This window comes from Ranitomeya variabilis, chromosome 2 (assembly GCF_051348905.1).
Source record: "Ranitomeya variabilis isolate aRanVar5 chromosome 2, aRanVar5.hap1, whole genome shotgun sequence".
Classification (NCBI taxonomy): Eukaryota; Metazoa; Chordata; class Amphibia; order Anura; family Dendrobatidae; genus Ranitomeya; species Ranitomeya variabilis.
The window spans coordinates 1,003,618,502-1,003,638,294 of NC_135233.1; the positions used below are offsets into that span (position 1 = coordinate 1,003,618,502).

The window sequence follows — 19,793 nt, forward strand, 5'->3', positions numbered from 1 at the left end:
ACACTACAGGTACAGTTTGCATTCAATATGGTCCCGCTTTTAATACATTTAGGAGGCCGTAATGGCACAGCGAATATAAAAAACGTAAGGTGGGATTAATGTGGTCTTGCTTCCAACACATTTAGGAGGCCGTAATGGCACATCAAATATAAAAATCATAGAGTAGGACTGCCCCATTATGAGAATGCCTTGGCCTGGCAGTGTGGCTCAAAGAATTGATTGTTTGCTAAATGTCTCATTTTGATATACAGTTAGAAATCAATATATGCATGTGCACTTTTTGTATTGCGTTCTGACCATAAGCAGCGCTGGCTTCTCCCCTTTCACTTGTAACATAACCATTGCCAGAATTTAACTGGCTATCAAGCTGAGAAAATGTAAAGCACAGGCTCTCAGCTTTCAATTGTACTCACTTCTTTCAAACACAAGTACAATTCAAGTGCTAATTGCTGGCACTTTCGGGTCAGGTTGACATCACTAGCATGATCAGGTCAGCTGATCACACAGTTGACACCACAGCTGCGCCATATAGGAGGTGGACGGCGGCAAGGCTAGTACTACAATGGAGCCCAAAACACAGGAGTTCTATTGGGGAGTGTAAGTAGGTAACAGTATCGGGGAAGGGAGAGTGCGTAAATGTGTTAGGAGATGAAAGTATGCTTCCCAGTTCCAAATTTATATTTGGGGTAGGCTGTATGTACTATGTACATCTCTGGAATCATGGAATATGTCAGTAAAGATGATATTGTTCAAGTTAGCTATTTAATACTCTGTTCACATCTATATTCTTATTTCTGTTTGGATACCCGACGGACCATTTTTATTATCAGATGTTTCTGATTTCCACCATGGTGTCAATTTTCAGGACAAAATAGCAAAACCTGCATTTTTGTCTTGACTGTGTTTCTAAGCAAAGCTTTACGGGTGTAGGAAGTGGACAGTTGTTAAAGCTTGTGGAATAAGGAATGTTGGGTGGATAATGCAGACGTCACAACTTTTATAACAAGGTCACATGGTTCATGGCTTCAATGTTGTCCTTGGTATGAGCTTTTTCCTCTGCTTATTTTGTAAAATTGTATTGTACTGTAGTGATGGAGTGATGAGTCTTTTGCACAGCAGCTCATCGTCCTTAGACAGTCCAACCTTTAGGTTGTAACCAAGGATCCTGGCAATCCCAGATTGATATGGCTTCAATGACTGGTCCCTAATTTCTTGGGGGTCAACCTCATCCTCAAGACATTTCTCAGACATCAAAGTCCTCATTTTCTGTAGTTCTTTAACCTCATGTTCCATACGTTCCACTCCAAATGTCTGTACACGTTTCCAGAAAGTATTATTGAAATAGACATACATATCCCAGTCCAAATTATTCCATGATTTTACCCTTTCCTGAGTTTCCAGCGTTAGTGTTTTTTTAGTACTGTTGCTTCTACTATTCAGAGGGAAAGACAGGACATCATAAAAAGACCAGCAGAGAGCATGCTTCAGGAGAACAAGAGACTCATCATAATATTCTGTGATCAGCACCAGATCAAATATGTTATCCATTGCCTGCCATGATAATACTGAGTGCTCAAGGGAATCATTAGGCTCAAAACCTAAATCAAAAGTTATCCAATCCTTACCAAGATAGCCATATCCATCTGTACCTTTGTAATATATTTTTGAATTGTTTAAAAAATCTTCCAGGCTTTTAGCCATTTCGAAGGGTCCATTGTTCCTGTTATAGGCAAAAGATGATTCCATCCGAGAGACTGGGTTTCGCAGGATTGTGAAGTAGAATGTGTCGTCTGGCATCACTTTTCTAACCTGTTCAAAATTAATGAGATAATTAATCCATTATAAAAATGACATTTCAGTAAAATCTACTATATAATCGTCTACATCTGTCTGTTTGTCTGTTACGGAAATCACGCGTCGCTGATTGATCGCCACATAGTTCACTCACGTTTACTGAACAAGTTCTGTCAGTTACAGTGCCACGTAGTTCAGTCACGTTTACTGAACAAGTTCTGTCAGTCACAGTGCGACATAGTTCACTCACGTTTACTGAATAAGTTCTGTCAGTCACAGTGTGACGTAGTTCACTCACGTTTTACTGAATAAGTTCTGTCCATCACAGTGCCACGTAGTTCAGTCACGTTTACTGAACAAGTTCTATCAGTCACAGTGCCACGTAGTTCAGTCATGTTTACTGAACACGTTCTGTCAGTCACAGTGCGACATAGTTCACTCACGTTTACTGAACACGTTCAGTCACTCAATGTGGTGTACAAAAATATTTTGGGTTGATATTGTTAACAAATATATTATAGTGCCGATGCACTTCTTTCGCCCGATGATTTATTTAAATACAGTTAGATATTCATGTAATGGTTTATATATTTTGATGATCTGTTTAATAATTTCATTCATTTGTATTAAGTTCTACAAGCAATGAAATTTAATGATAATGTATATATTTTACTCTTAAAATCCTGTGTATTCATTGCATTATTCTTAAATCTCCATAAATAAACTACATGCATATTCTAGAACTAGATGGTGGCCCAATTCTAACGTATCAGTTATTCTATAATATGTAGGTAGTATATAGCACAGGCTACATACTATATTGCACAGTGACGTAGTATATAACACAACCGGCGTAGTATAACATAGCTACGTAGTATATACTGTAACAGAGATACGTAGTACGTAACACAGCGCTACATAGTATATAGCAGAGCTACGTAGTATATAACACAGCCACATAGTATATAACATAGCCATGTAGTGTATTGCACAGCTACGTAGTGTATTGCACAGGCACGTAGTATATTGGTCAGCCACGTAGTATAGAGCAGAGCCACGTAGTATATAACATAGCCACGTAGTATATTGTAGAGCCACGTAGTATATTGCACAGGCATGTAGTATATTGCACAGCCACATAGTATATAACACAGTCACGTAGTGTATTGCACAGTTACATAGTGTATTGCACAGCTATGTAGTATATTGGTCAGTGATGTAGTATATAGCAGAGCCACGTAGTATATAACATAGCCACATAGTATATTGTAGAGACACATGTAGTATATTGCACAGCCACGTAGTATTTAACAGAGCCACGTAGTATATTGCACAGTCGACGTTGTATATAACAGAACCGACACAGCCACATAGTATATTGCACAGCTGCGTAGTATATAACACAGAGCACGTAGTATACTGCACAGTTACGTAGTATATTGGACAGTCACGTTGTACAGTATATTACCCAGCTACATTGTATATAGCACAGAGATGTAGTATATAACAGAGCCCACGCAGTATGTAACACAGCCCACATAGTATATAGCAATGTGGGCACTATATGCGTGGTTAAAAAAGACATAAAATAAAAAATAAACATATACTCACCTTCCGAAGGCCCCTTGAAGTCCTGGCACCTGTGTGCAGTGCACGCAGCAGCTTCCGGTCCCAGGGTTGGTATGAGCGTAGGACCTGTGATGACGTCGCTGTCACATGACCGTTACGTCATGGCAGGTCCTTCTCGCATAGCATCCTTGGCACCGGAACCTGCCGCTTGCATTGCCGAGGACAGCGCGCAACGTCGGAAGGTGAGAATAACCTTTTTTTTATTATTCTTATTTGTAACATTAAATCTTTTTACTATTGATGCTGCATACGCAGCATCAATAGTAAAAAGTTGGTCACACAGGGTTAATAGCTGTGTTAACTGAGTGCGTTACACCGCGGCATAACGAGGTCCATTAACGCTGCCATTAACCCTCTGTGAGCGCTGACTGGAGGGGAGTATGGAGCGGGTATGACTGCAGGGAGTAAGGAGCGGCCATTTTGCCGCCGGACTGTGCTCGTCGCTGATTGGTCATGGCTGTTTTGCTGCGACCAATCAGCGACTTGGGATTTCCGTGACAGACAGACAGACAGATGGACAGACAGAAAGACGGAAGTGACCCTTAGACAATTATATAGTAGATACCTGATGCATTAGAATCAGGCCACCATCTAGTGTAATTATGATTAGGCTACATTTGGGGCAGCTCAGTGACTTAGTGATTATCACTGTAGCTTTCCAGCACTGAGGTCCTGGGTTGCAATCTCACCAGGGGCAACATCTGCAAGGAGTTTGTGCATTCTTCCTGTGTTTAGGTAGGATTCCTATCACACTTTAACCCCGCAATGGCCGGAGCATTTTTCAGTTTTGCGTTTTTGCTTTTAGCCCCCCTTTTTCCCAGAGCCAAAACCTTTTTTGTTTTTCCGTCAATATGGCCATGTGAGGGCTTATTTTTTGCGGGGCAAGTTGTACTTTTGAACTTTTAGTTAATAGGCGCAGGCGGATCGCGATTCTGCCCTCGCCTATTGCGGGCACATGTCAGCTGCTCACATGTCAGGTGACCGCGGTGGAGACTATGGGTAAGGATATCATTGCACAACCCTAGTAATGTAAATGTATCTTAAAGTGATACATACCTAATTTTGTGCTGGGTTACATTGTTACTAGTTGAGTGTCTTACTGCTTTTCAGTTTTCCTATAGCAGCACCTTATATTTTGACTTGGTATTTATAAATGTACTGTTTTGGTACACAAAATGAGAATGCTTGGTCTGGGGGAAAATGTGTGTAAATGGGTAATTAACTGGCTTAGTGATAGAAAGTGATAGAAAGCAGAGGGTGGTTATAAATGGTATAGTCTCTAACTGGGTCGCTGTAACCAGTGGGGTACCGCAGGGGTCGGTATTGGGACCTGTTCTCTTCAACATATTCATTAATGATCTGGTAGAAGGTTTACACAGTAAAATATTGATATTTGCAGATGATACAAAACTATGTAAAGCAGTCAATACAAGAGAAAATAGTATTCTGCTACAGATGGATCTGGATAAGTTGGAAACTTGGGCTGAAAGGTGGCAGATGAGGTTTAACAATGATAAATGTAAGGTTATACACATGGGAAGAAGGAATCAATATCACCATTACACACTGAACGGGAAACCACTGGGTAAATCTGACAGGGAGAAGGACTTGGGGATCTGTTGTGAAATTGGATTTTGGGCTCCCCCGATGGCCACTGGTGGAATTGAACTGGTGTGCATCATCCTCTCTGTTCACCTGTTTCCATCAGGATGTGGGAGTCGCTATTTAGCCTTGCTCCTCTGTCACTTCCATGCCGGTCAACATTGTAATCAGAAGCCTTTCTGTGCATGTTCCTGCTGCTAGACAACTCCCAGCTAAGTTGGACTTTAGTCCTTGTTTGTTTTTGCATTTTGTTCCAGTTCACAGCTGTAGTTTCGTTTCTGTGTCTGGAAAGCTCTTGTGATCTGAAATTGCCACTCTGATGTTATGAGTTAATACTAGAGTCTTAAAGTAATTTCAGGATGGTATTTTGATAGGGTTTTCAGCTGACCATGAAAGTGCCCTTTCTGTCTTCCTGCTATCTAGTAAGCGGACCTCAATTTTGCTAAACCTATTTTCATACTACGTTTGTCATTTCATCTAAAATCACCGCCAATATTTGTGGGGGCCTCTGTCTGCCTTTCGGGGAAATTTCTCTAGAGGTGAGCCAGGACTATATTTTCCTCTGCCAGGATTAGTTAGTCCTCCGGCCGGCGCTGGGCGTCTAGGGATAAAACGCAGGCTACGCTACCCGGCTACTGTTAGTTGTGCGGCAGGTTTAGTTCATGGTCAGTTTAGTTTCCATCCTTCCAAGAGCTAGTTCTTATGTTTGCTGGGCTATGTTCTCTTGCCATTGAGAACCATAACAGTTTGACCGGCCATAAAGGGTTAAATTAATTGACAGAGAAAGGAGAGAAAAGAGAAGTCTGCTGAATATTTTTTTTTTTTTTTTTTCCTTCAGTTCTGAGTGTGCTTGTAATTGAATCTCTTGCAAGTCTGCCTATATTGCAGCCTTTCTCTCTCTCTCTCCTTCTAATCCTGGAATGGCTCTGTGTTCACCTGTTTAAAATGGATATTCAGAGTTTAGCTGCAGGTTTGAATAATCTCACCACGAAAGTTCAAAATTTACAAGATTTTGTTGTTCATGTTCCTATATCTGAACCTAGAATTCCTTTGCCTGAATTTTTCTCGGGGAATAGATCTTGCTTTCAAAATTTCAAAAATAATTGCAAGTTGTTTTTGTCCCTGAAATCTCGCTCTGCTGGAGATCCTGCTCAGCAGGTCAGGATTGTGATTTCCTTGCTCCGGGGCGACCCTCAGGATTGGGCTTTTGCATTGGCTCCAGGGGATCCTGCGTTGCTCAATGTGGATGCGTTTTTTCTGGCCTTGGGGTTGCTTTATGAGGAACCTCAGTTAGAACTTCAGGCGGAAAAGGCCTTGATGTCCCTATCTCAGGGGCAAGACGAAGCTGAAATATACTGCCAGAAATTCCGTAAATGGGCTGTGCTTACTCAGTGGAATGAGTGCGCCCTGGCGGCGAATTTCAGAGAGGGTCTCTCTGATGCCATTAAGGATGTTATGGTGGGGTTCCCTGTGCCTGCGGGTCTGAATGAGTCCATGACAATGGCTATCCAGATCGATAGGCGTCTGCGGGAGCGCAAACCTGTGCACCATTTGGCGGTGTCTACTGAGAAGACGCCAGAGAATATGCAATGTGATAGAATTCTGTCCAGAAGTGAACGGCAGAATTTTAGACGAAAAAATGGGTTGTGCTTCTATTGCGGTGATTCAACTCATGTTATATCAGCATGCTCTAAGCGTACTAAGAAGCTTGATAAGTCTGTTTCAATTGGCACTTTACAGTCTAAGTTTATTCTATCTGTGACCCTGATTTGTTCTTTATCATCTATTACCGCGGATGCCTATGTCGACTCTGGCGCCGCTTTGAGTCTTATGGATTGGTCCTTTGCCAAACGCTGTGGGTATGATTTGGAGCCTCTTGAAACTCCTATACCCCTGAAGGGGATTGACTCCACCCCATTGGCTAGCAATAAACCACAATACTGGACACAAGTAACTATGCGGATTAATCCGGATCACCAGGAGATTATTCGCTTTCTTGTGCTGTATAACCTACATGATGTGTTGGTGCTTGGATTGCCATGGCTGCAATCTCATAACCCAGTCCTTGACTGGAAAGCTATGTCTGTGTTAAGCAGGGGGACGCATGGGGACGTACCTGTGGTTTCCATTTCATCATCTATTCCCTCTGAGATTCCTGAATTCTTGACTGAATATCGTGACGTTTTTGAAGAACCTAAGCTTGGTTCATTACCTCCGCACCGGGAGTGCGATTGTGCCATAGATTTGATTCCGGGTAGTAAATACCCTAAGGGTCGTTTATTTAATCTGTCTGTGCCTGAACATGCTGCTATGCGAGAATATATAAAGGAGTCCTTGGAAAAGGGACATATTCGTCCTTCGTCATCTCCCTTAGGAGCCGGTTTTTTCTTTGTGGCTAAGAAAGATGGCTCTTTGAGGCCGTGCATTGATTATCGGCTTTTGAATAAAATCACGGTTAAATATCAATATCCGTTGCCACTGCTGACTGATTTGTTTGCTCGCATAAAGGGGGCCAAGTGGTTCTCTAAGATAGATCTCCGTGGGGCGTATAATTTGGTGCGAATTAAGCAGGGGGATGAGTGGAAAACCGCATTTAATACGCCCGAGGGCCACTTTGAGTATTTGGTGATGCCTTTTGGTCTTTCAAATGCCCCTTCAGTCTTTCAGTCCTTTATGCATGACATTTTCCGTGATTATTTGGATACATTTATGATTGTGTATCTGGATGATATTTTGATTTTTTCGGATGACTGGGACTCTCATGTTCAGCAGGTCAGGAGGGTTTTTCAGGTTTTGCGGTCTAATTCCTTGTGTGTGAAGGGTTCTAAGTGCGTTTTTGGGGTTCAAAAGATTTCCTTTTTGGGATATATTTTTTCCCCCTCTTCCATCGAGATGGATCCTGTCAAGGTTCAGGCTATTTGTGATTGGACGCAACCCTCTTCTCTTAAGAGTCTTCAGAAATTTTTGGGCTTTGCTAACTTTTATCGTCGATTTATTGCTGGTTTTTCTGATGTTGTTAAACCATTGACTGATTTGACTAAGAAGGGTGCTGATGTTGCTGATTGGTCCCCTGCTGCTGTGGAGGCCTTTCGGGAGCTTAAGCGCCGCTTTTCTTCCGCCCCTGTGTTGCGTCAGCCTGATGTTGCTCTTCCTTTTCAGGTTGAGGTCGACGCTTCTGAAATCGGAGCTGGGGCGGTTTTGTCGCAGAGAAGTTCCGATTGCTCCGTGATGAGACCTTGTGCTTTTTTCTCGCGTAAATTTTCGCCCGCCGAGCGGAATTATGATGTTGGGAATCGGGAGCTTTTGGCCATGAAGTGGGCTTTTGAGGAGTGGCGTCATTGGCTTGAGGGGGCTAGACATCAGGTGGTGGTATTGACTGACCACAAAAATCTAATTTATCTTGAGTCCGCCAGACGCCTGAATCCTAGACAGGCGCGCTGGTCGTTGTTTTTCTCTCGGTTTAATTTTGTGGTGTCCTACCTGCCGGGTTCTAAGAATGTTAAGTCGGATGCCCTTTCTAGGAGTTTTGAGCCTGACTCCCCTGGTAATTCTGAACCTACAGGTATCCTTAAGGACGGAGTGATATTGTCTGCCGTTTCTCCAGACCTGCGGCGGGCCTTGCAGGAGTTTCAGGCGGATAGACCTGATCGTTGCCCACCTGGTAGACTGTTTGTTCCTGATGATTGGACCAGTAAGGTCATTTCTGAGGTTCATTCTTCTGCGTTGGCAGGTTATCCTGGAATCTTTGGTACCAGGGATTTGGTGGCAAGGTCCTTCTGGTGGCCTTCCCTGTCTCGAGATGTGCGAGGCTTCGTGCAGTCTTGTGACGTTTGTGCTCGGGCCAAGCCTTGTTGTTCTCGGGCTAGTGGATTGTTGTTGCCCTTGCCTATCCCGAAGAGGCCCTGGACGCACATCTCGATGGATTTTATTTCGGATCTTCCTGTTTCTCAGAAGATGTCTGTCATCTGGGTGGTGTGTGATCGTTTCTCTAAGATGGTCCATTTGGTTCCCCTGCCTAAGTTGCCTTCTTCTTCCGAGTTGGTTCCTCTGTTTTTTCAAAATGTGGTCCGTTTGCATGGTATTCCGGAGAATATCGTTTCTGACAGAGGTACCCAATTCGTGTCTAGATTTTGGCGAGCATTCTGTGCTAGGATGGGCATAGATTTGTCTTTCTCGTCTGCTTTCCATCCTCAGACTAATGGCCAGACCGAGCGGACGAATCAGACCTTGGAGACATATTTGAGGTGTTTTGTGTCTGCAGATCAGGATGATTGGGTTGCTTTTTTGCCTTTAGCGGAGTTTGCCCTCAATAATCGGGCCAGCTCTGCCACCTTGGTGTCTCCCTTTTTCTGTAATTCGGGGTTTCATCCTCGATTTTCTTCTGGTCAGGTGGAATCTTCGGATTGTCCTGGAGTGGATGCTGTGGTGGAGAGGTTGCATCAGATTTGGGGGCAGGTAGTGGACAATTTGAAGTTGTCCCAGGAGAAGACTCAGCTTTTTGCCAACCGCCGGCGTCGGGTTGGTCCTCGGCTTTGTGTTGGGGACTTGGTGTGGTTGTCTTCTCGTTTTGTCCCTATGAGGGTTTCTTCTCCCAAGTTTAAGCCTCGGTTCATCGGCCCGTACAAGATATTGGAGATTCTTAACCCTGTGTCCTTCCGTTTGGACCTCCCTGCATCTTTTTCTATTCATAATGTTTTTCATCGGTCATTATTGCGCAGGTATGAGGTACCGGTTGTGCCTTCCGTTGAGCCTCCTGCTCCGGTGTTGGTTGAGGGCGAGTTGGAGTACGTTGTGGAAAAAATCTTAGACTCCCGTGTTTCCAGACGGAAACTCCAGTATCTGGTCAAATGGAAGGGATACGGTCAGGAGGATAATTCTTGGGTGACTGCCTCTGATGTTCATGCCTCCGATTTGGTCCGTGCCTTTCATAGGGCTCATCCTGATCGCCCTGGTGGTTCTGGTGAGGGTTCGGTGCCCCCTCCTTGAGGGGGGGGTACTGTTGTGAAATTGGATTTTGGGCTCCCCCGGTGGCCACTGGTGGAATTGAACTGGTGTGCATCATCCTCTCTGTTCACCTGTTTCCATCAGGATGTGGGAGTCGCTATTTAGCCTTGCTCCTCTGTCACTTCCATGCCGGTCAACATTGTAATCAGAAGCCTTTCTGTGCATGTTCCTGCTGCTAGACAACTCCCAGCTAAGTTGGACTTTAGTCCTTGTTTGTTTTTGCATTTTGTTCCAGTTCACAGCTGTAGTTTCGTTTCTGTGTCTGGAAAGCTCTTGTGATCTGAAATTGCCACTCTGATGTTATGAGTTAATACTAGAGTCTTAAAGTAATTTCAGGATGGTATTTTGATAGGGTTTTCAGCTGACCATGAAAGTGCCCTTTCTGTCTTCCTGCTATCTAGTAAGCGGACCTCAATTTTGCTAAACCTATTTTCATACTACGTTTGTCATTTCATCTAAAATCACCGCCAATATTTGTGGGGGCCTCTGTCTGCCTTTCGGGGAAATTTCTCTAGAGGTGAGCCAGGACTATATTTTCCTCTGCCAGGATTAGTTAGTCCTCCGGCCGGCGCTGGGCGTCTAGGGATAAAACGCAGGCTACGCTACCCGGCTACTGTTAGTTGTGCGGCAGGTTTAGTTCATGGTCAGTTTAGTTTCCATCCTTCCAAGAGCTAGTTCTTATGTTTGCTGGGCTATGTTCTCTTGCCATTGAGAACCATAACAGGGATCCTAGTTAATGATAAACTTACCTGGAGCAGCCAGTGCCAGGCAGCAGCTGCCAAGGCAAACAGGATCATGGGGTGCATTAAAAGAGGTCTGGATACACATGATGAGAGCATTATACTGCCTTTGTACAAATCCCTAGTTAGACCGCACATGGAGTACTGTGTCCAGTTTTGGGCACCGGTGCTCAGGAAGGATATATGGAACTAGAGAGAGTACAAAGGAGGGCAACAAAATTAATAAAGGGGATGGGAGAACTACAATACCCAGATAGATTAGCGAAATTAGGATTATTTAGTCTAGAAAAAAGACGACTGAGGGGCGATCTAATAACCATGTATAAGTATATAAGGGGACAATACAAATATCTCGCTGAGGATCTGTTTATACCAAGGAAGGTGACGGGCACAAGGGGGCATTCTTTGCGTCTGGAGGAGAGAAGGTTTTTCCACCAACATAGAAGAGGATTCTTTACTGTTAGGGCAGTGAGAATCTGGAATTGCTTGCCTGAGGAGGTGGTGATGGCGAACTCAGTCGAGGGGTTCAAGAGAGGCCTGGATGTCTTCCTGGAGCAGAACAATATTGTATCATACAATTATTAGGTTCTGTAGAAGGACGTAGATCTGGGGATTTATTATGATGGAATATAGGCTGAACTGGATGGACAAATGTCTTTTTTCGGCCTTACTAACTATGTTACTATGTTACTATGTTTTAGAAGCTGTGCTGATTTATTGTTCTGAGCACTTTGATATCTCTTACCAGTGACATTTTTTACCCAACGTGATGGCATATCATACATTGTCTGTGGGATTAGTGTTTTGTGTCCTCCCATCCACTTTGATATACGCGGTTTCTGGGTGTTATACCTGTAATGTTAGCTATTTCACTTTGTCTATTTGATTATTTTATGGTTATTTTGTAGTGTCTACTTGTATTTTTGGAATAAATTATTACTTGGATTTTATTTGGGACTTTTTGTGCTCTTTTACTTTCTGTGCTACAGGACTTCAAAGCATCGTTCCGCTCACCACCGCAGAGGTACTGCTGAGTCCTATCCCTGCAGTGTCTGCTGAGTGCCGGCCTGTTCCTGTCACTGCAACCACTGGACTGAATACTATTCCTCCGGCCTTGTCTGCCGAACTGTTTTCTACGTCCACTGTGCCGCGGACCTACACCTCTACAACATCTCGTGCCCGTACCAGGAGACCACGTGCCGAAGGACCCAGAGGATTCACCACTGTCAGGAGACAGTGTATCGCCTTTCTGCAGGACCAGATTTGAGACTTCTTACGCTACCTGCGGCGCCACCGAGGAATCTTCCAGCCACCTCCTACCAAGACCCAGAGACTGATAAGTTAAGCTGTTGTTATCTTTATAATAATACCCCCTGCTTGATCTATTGTTGTTTTACATAAAAACCCCTGTTAACCCTTGCTCTGCCTCCTGTGTGTCTCCTGCTAGCATCTTACACTTGGCATAGTCGGCAGGGAACAGTACAATAGCATGCAGGCAGCAGACCAAGCAGTTGGGAGTGGCCCCAGAACTAGCTTTTCCCATGCTAAGCAATTTGTCCAAATTCACAGGGAGCAACACTCTGCTTTGGAGCTGGACTGAGCGCTTTAGATGCATGATGAGAATGCACCCATGACCCCTGCGCTGGAGGCTGAGGTGGCCATTATGGCACTGGACAGAGAAGCCAGGGATTCAGTGACTTTACGGATCCCCGAGACCAAGATACCTTTAATAAGGTGTTTCAGATCTTGGAGGAGACTCATGGAGACCCCACAGACGTAGGGGAACTGAGAACACACCTTTTTAGTAGAATGCAGAGGGAGGGGAGACCGCAACCCAATATATGAATGAATTGCAAGTGCTACACACTGCGATTATTAGAAAAGACGGCATGGGAGTAGGACCCAAAGACATAATGTTACGAGACCTCCTAGTGACTGGGTTGCGGGACGTGCTGACAAAACAAGCCCTGCGAGAATGTGTCCGGGTGAACCCCCCAAATGAGTTTCCCTGAAGTAGGGAGTGAGGCACGCATGCGTGAACATGAGTAGAGGTGTCTGTAAACGCCATTGCTGAACCCCAATGGGTAGAAGAACTGAGGAGAGAACTTGTGAGTGTGAAAGTAGAACTGGCTGACATAAAGAAGAAAATGGAGGCTACCAGTAATTCTTCAGAGAGCAAGGAAGGCCCAGAGCCCCACCGTGATTCCAGAATGTTTCGCCAGCCGAGGCTCATCACGTGTTACAATTGCGGAGAGTGGGCACACTTCCGGCGACATTTTCCAGGAGCAAAGCGGCCTAAATGGGGCCATGTGATAAAGTTAATGGTGGCCAACCAACTACCCATCCCAGTCACAGGGGTGGTATAGATGCAAGTGTCTATCTGCAGGAGAGACCTGGGATAGAAAGGTGTGATTCTGATCCAGAGAAAAGTAAATAATGGACCCGCCATCACCTTGGGAATGAACGTGCTGAAAGAGTTTGGAAGTCTTCTCATCAGGGAGCTATCTAATGAGTTTCTAAAACAGTGGGGCCCACATACCCCCCAAAGGAGAATTTACCAACAACTGGCCCGGGTGGCACAAGTACAAGAGTCTAGCTGTGAGGGAGGAGTGTTGGGAAAAGTGATCGTCCCTGCTTCCACCAAACTTGTTCTTCCATTGGGACAAACAGTGCTGTCTCTGCCCGTCCATGTCTGTGTCACCTTGGAAAGGGTTGAGGTCCAAATTGAATCATCTTCTTCTGAACAATTACCCATGGGACTCCTAGTGGTGCATACGTTAGCCATTGTACAAGAAGGGACTGTTCCTGTACGGTGTATTAATTTGGGAGATCAGGACATCACCATTTTTCCCAGAAGTGTGGTGGCCCGAGTAATGAATCCACCTGAAGAAATAATACCTTCCCAAGCAGTACAAGTGGAAGTACAACCTGGAGATCCTTGGACTGTGGCAGTGAACTCCATCTCAGCATCAGAACCTCATTACATCAAAGAGGGCCGACCCATACTGAAACGAATCTGGGCCGAGTTGACCAAACTCAAACCCACCCAGGTACAAAAGGTAGAAGCTATGCTGGGAAAGTATAAAGATGTTTTTGCTCTCCACGAAGATGATTTTTGCTGCACCACGGCCATTATGCATGGGATACCAACTGGAAGCACTGCACCTATGAGAGAAATTATCGACAAATTCCCCCACAGTTATACCAGGAGGTGAAGAGCACGTTGAACCAGATGTTGCAGGCGGGTGTGATTAGGGAGAGCCAGAGTCCATGGGCTGCCCCAATTGTGTTATTGCGGAAGAAGGATGGTACCTTACGTTTTTGTGTGGATTACCGAAAACTCAATGCCTGTACTGTGAGAGACTAATGCCCATTACCCAGGATTGAAGAGTCCCTATCTGCTCTGGGAAAAGCCAGGTTTTTCTCTACATTGGACCTCACCTGCAGTCAGGGCCGGCCCGAGAGATTACGGCGCCCTAGGCGAAACTATTTTGTTGCGCCCCTACTATTCTTGGCAGTAAATGAAAACTTGGGATATAAGTTTAGGAGCAAAATAAACCACAACAACAATGATTAATTAACTCTCTCCTAACTCTTTAATCTTCTGAGAAGTTGTATAGGACAAATATATACAAAGTAATCAATAACAAATAATAAAAATCTGCCTTATTTATATGAAATATGATATCCACAAACCTTCCTCTATCCATTCATAAAACAAGCTAAAGAAACAATAGTAATGACTAAAAACATTAAATACCAACCTTATAAAGTGTGATGTGTTCGGGAACAATGAGCCTGAGAAGCCAGCACACAGCTATATCTTCCTTCCTGAAGCTCTGCAGACCAGCTGTGGTATCAGGTTTCACACAGCAGCTAGAGCCGCCCAGGAGACTATCTAGAGGGAGGGGCTTTCCTGAAAATCTGGTGAGAAGGGAGAAATGAAAGTAGAAGAGCTGCGCCTGTTAGATCCATTGTTCCTGATGGAGGGTTAAGTATACGTATTTTTTTCTCTCGGGCGCCCCCTTAGTGTAGTGTGTGCTAAGTGAGCATTTTTAGTTGTTTGTTTTAGTTGTTTGCTTTGCCAACATTTGAAAACTTAGGAGCAAAATAAACGCGCGGGATCAAACACCTGTCAGCAGACGATGCAAACGACTCATGTCCGTAGTTTAGCGCCTCCTTTCCGTGCGTAAATTGAACGGTTTTTCTTTTAAATTTATGGTAAAAAAATTTATGTACACTTTTCTTTCCATCCCTAAAACTTTTTGCCTTTTGAAAAGATTTTTTATAATTTTTTCTATTTTTTCTCTGGCGCCCCCTTAGGGTCGGTGCCCTAGGTGGCCTCCTAGTTCGCCTATACATTCGGGCCGGCCCTGCCTGCAGTTACTGGCAAGTACCCATGTCTGAACAAGATCGAGTGAAGACAGCCTTTATTCTTCTCATGGGTTTGTACAAGTTCAATCGAATGCCGTTCGGCTTAGCTAACGCTCCCGGGACTTTTCAACGCGTCATGGAAAGGTGCCTATGGGACTTGAATTTTGAATCCACGCTCATCTACCTGGACGACATTATAGTCTATGCGGATTCATTAGAGGAACATCTGCAGTGCTTAGAACAAGTGTTGGTCCATCTTCAGAGACATGGACTAAAAGTGAAGCCCCAAAAATGAAATTTATTTTGCACACAGATTAAGTACTGGGGCCCTGTCGTTTCCACTGATGGGACAGAGCCCTCCAGAGAAAAGATTGCTGGGATTCAACACTGGCCCACTCCAGAGACCATAAAGAATATTCAGGCATTCCTGGGACTGACCGAATATGACAGGCGCTTTGTGAAGAACTTCGTTCTGCGGGCAAAGCCGTTACTGGAGCTGTTGAAAAAGGTACCTTCCTGTGCAAAAAACTGGAAAATCCGCTGGAAGGAGTCCCAAGAAGAGGCCTTTCCAGATCTAAAGAGAGCACTCACCGAATCACCTATCTTGGCTTATGCAGATTTCTCACAACCATTTATTCTCCACACCGACGGGAGTCTGCTGGGACTTGGAGCTTTGTTGTCACAGATGCAGGACAGGAAAGAGAAGTTGATCGTGTTCACTAGCTGGTCCCTTCATGATTCCGAATGCAATCCAGACAACTACAGCTCCTTTAAGTTGGAGCTGCTGGTGTTAGTGTGGGCTATGATGGAGAGATTCGCATAATATCTATCTGGCTCCAAAGTATTAGTGCGCAGTAACAACAACCCGTTAATGCACCTGGAGAATGCGAGACTGGGGGCTCTGGAGCAGCAATGGGTGGCCAGATTGGTGAAGTTTCTCTATTAGATTGCCTATAAGAGGGGAGCACAAAACACTCATGCTGATGCCCTGTCTAGGAGGAGAAGTACTAATCCAGAGTGGGACAGAGATGCAGAGCTGGAAGATGAAGAAATTCCAAAGCTTCTGAGACCCACCAGGATGGTGGTGGCAACATAGGAGCAAATACACACCTCGGCCCAGGAAGGCAAACTGGGACGATCTCGGTATGAGTGAGTTCAACTTCAACAGGAAGATAGTGAACTGGAATTGTTGAGACAGTGTGTGGCTGCTCAAAGACTCCCCAGCTCAATAGAAAGAAGTACTCTGTCTGCAGAGGTGTTACGAATCCTTCGGTAGTGGGAACAGCTTCGGATGAAGGAAGGCCTAGTGTATCGGAAAGCACAATTGCGGACCAAGCTCAGTATGACCTGGCAAGTCATAATCCCGACAGTGTTGTTACCCGAGGTTGCCGTTACTGCACATGAGCAAGGAGCCCACTTTGGCCCAGAGAAAACCTTCCAATGGCTACAACAGTTCATTTACCACCCCCAGTTTAAAACAAAAGTGGAAGAGGCCTGTCGAACATGTGAACTGACTAAGCCGCCGGAGCAAAGAGCTCCCGTCCAGTCCATAGTAACCTCCGCTCCCCTAGATTTCTTGACAATAGACTATCTGACCATTGGCCCAGCCCATCAGGGCTATAAGCATTGCTTAGTAATGGTGGATCACTTTACAAAGTTTGCAGTAGTGACTCCAACTCGAGACCAGACCACAGAATCCGCTGCACCCTACCACCCTCAGGGTAATGGCACCTGTGAACAATTTAATCATACTCTAATTCAGATGCTAAGAACTTTAGAAGAAGAGTGAAAGGTCCGGTGGCCTGAATATGTTGCTGAACTGGTGTGGATATATAATAATCGAGTGCATTGAACCACAGGATATACGCCTTATTTCCTCCTGTTTGGTAGAGATGGGAAGGGAATCTCTGAGGTGGCATTGGACCCAGAAGAGGACTACCCACGGACGGGGGTGTCCTCCTGGGTTCGGGAACATTGACATCGCCTACAAACCTTACATCCATTTGGTCAGACTAGACTGCAGGAGCTAGAATATGCGGAGAAGACCCCATCCAGAGCAACAGAGTTTCAAGTTGGAGACCGTGTCTTAGTGTGGGAGTGCATCCTCACAACAAGCTGGAAAACCATTGGGAAAAAGACCCGTATCGGGTAAAGAGAAGAGTTAGTCCTGAGAGACCCGTGTACGAAGTCCAGCCTGAGGGAAAAGAGGATGCCCCCACTCGAACCCTCCATGGAATATGCTCCGACTCTGATTATATAAAACCCCTGTACGGGTGGAAGAGGAGCCCGAGGCTTCCGAAACAATCCAGACACCTGTAGCAGATTAGGACGAAAAAGGGGGTGAAGAGTTGAGCTTCGAGGGCTTTGAGAGGTTGGAACCAGAGGATACAGCCTCAGCCATGGCTCCGCCCTCACAGCCGGATTCTGTCCCACAGGAGAACTCCACTACTTTTCCTGATCTGAGATGCTCCGAACAAACAACAGCTGGTAAGCTCGCCATTTGCTATGAACAAGAAAATTTCATCTGGCAACAATCCACACAGAAGAAGAGACAATCATACACCCCTTGAAGAGTCTCGCCCATGGAATGGAGAGGAAAAAGAGTGGGGGAGTGTAGGGAGGAGAGCCAGGCTAACGGTCCCTCTTGCGTGTCTGGGATGGAACTGTCGGGGCTGTCACCATTATTCCGGGGGGAAGCGATTTCTGACCAGAGCAGTTCAGGACACCTGACTGATGGGGGCGGGTCCGATTTATATAGGGAAGAAAGGGCTTTTGGCGGGGAACCAGCTTGAAAGCACAGAGACAGTGAACTCCCTCTCAACTTACCCATGCCAGCTATTTGTGCCTTCCCACTTTGTTAGCAGTGCCATCCCGACTGATGACACACAACCCAGAGAGATCCCCGCACCACACAGTGACGAGTATGGACTTCAAAGCATCCTTCCGTTCACCACCAAAGAGGGATCTTCCAGCCACCTCCTACCTAGACCCAGAGACTGATGAGTTGAACTGTTGTTACCTTTATAATAATACCCCCCTGCTTGATCTATTGTTGTGTTACATAAAAATCCCTGTTAACCCTTGCTCTGCCTCCTGTGTGTCACTGCATCCTACACACCTGCTAGTATCCTACAGTTACATAATTATTCCGCTTGAAAAAAGGCAAATATTCAAGTTCAACTCTAGGATGGGAATAAAAAAAGGCAAAAGGAACATGCACAACCACAATGCAAGATCAAGTCTACCCCCAAAAATAAAATATTTCCCTCATGATCCCAATTGTATATTCACTGGAACAAACATTCTAAAGAAGAACTTTACACATTTACATGTGTTTGTGTTATTATCTTCTAAAATAGCGTCTTAGTCTTTTTTTAACCCCTTAATAACTGACAATACACCTTTTAATGGCAGGAATTAAGGGTACATTTAAGGGTTCATTAAGGGTACATTAATGTAGCTGAGACCCTGGAGAAGCTGAAACCCTGGAGAACATGCTTCAGGTCGATTTTTACCGACCCCAGTCTTGTGATCGCCGTTATTCACCAAATGGCACTCCTTCTCTCCTGAGCTTTGCACTGTGGCTTAAAAGTAATTTTTGACCACATATGTGATATTGGTTTAATCAGGAGAAACTATGTAACAAACTGTATTGTTCATTTTCTCCTATTATCTATTTTGAAAATTGAAAACTTGGGACCATAACATTTTAGTGGAAAAAAAAATGTATTGTTTTCATTTACTCACTCCAATGTTATACAATTCTGTTAACCAACCAAGGGTGACAAATGCTCAATACACCCCTAGATAAATTTGAGAGATGTAGTTTCCACAATGGGATCATTTACAGTGGTTTCTGCTGTGTTGGCATGTCAAATGTAACATGGCTCGCGTAATCTGTTGCAGCCAAAATGCTGCTCCAAAAATGAAATAGCGCTTCCTTCTCTTCCGAGCTCTTCTGTCTGCCCAAACAGTAGTTTTCCTCTATATATGGAGCATTGTTGTACTCAGGAAAAATTGCAAAATAAATTGTGTGATCTAATTCTTCCTGATTCCCAAAAGAAAATTTTTTGGCTAAAACATTTTTGAGGGAAGAAAAGTAATTTTTCATTTTCAAGTCTCAATGTTGGAAAGTTCTGTAAGGCACGGGTGGGAATTAGATGCTCACAATATCCATGCATTAATTCCTTGAGGAGTGTAGTTTTCAAAATGAGGTCATTTGTGAGGAGTTTCTGCTGCTATGGGATATCAGGGGCTCTTCAAATGCAACAAGGCATCCAGAATTTATTCCAGCCAAAATTGCACTTCAGAATTCAAATGTTGTTCTTCCCCTTTCAAGCCCTGATGTGCATCAAAACAGTAGTTTTCCACCATATTTAGGAAATTAGTGTAGTTAGGAAAAATTGCACAACAAATTTTTGGTCCATTTTCTCCTGTTACTCTTGTGGAAATTAAAAAATTAGAGCTAATAGCTTTAAGTCCTGTGATTCATCTAAAGGGTTAGTAAACTTCTTGAATGTAGTTTTGACCACTTTCAGGGGTGCAGATTTTAAAATTGTGTCACTTTTGGGTATTTTCTGTCACATTGGCCCTTCAAAGTGACTTAAAATGTGATGTGGTCATTAAATGAATTGGTATTGTAAATTTTGT

The 19,793-nt window shown here is 44.3% G+C and overlaps 1 protein-coding gene across 1 annotated transcript in view; it reads right to left on the reverse strand.

Annotated features, from left to right (window-relative positions):
* Positions 1-800: 800 nt before the first annotated feature.
* LOC143808492 (galactose-3-O-sulfotransferase 2-like) overlaps positions 801-19,793 on the reverse strand; it is an 86,964-nt gene continuing 67,971 nt past the window's right edge. Inside the window, exon 4 of the mRNA XM_077291220.1 lies at positions 801-1,809. Coding sequence (XP_077147335.1) covers positions 1,018-1,809 — 792 coding nt within the window. The 3' untranslated portion in view covers positions 801-1,017. The remainder of the gene's footprint in view (positions 1,810-19,793) is intronic.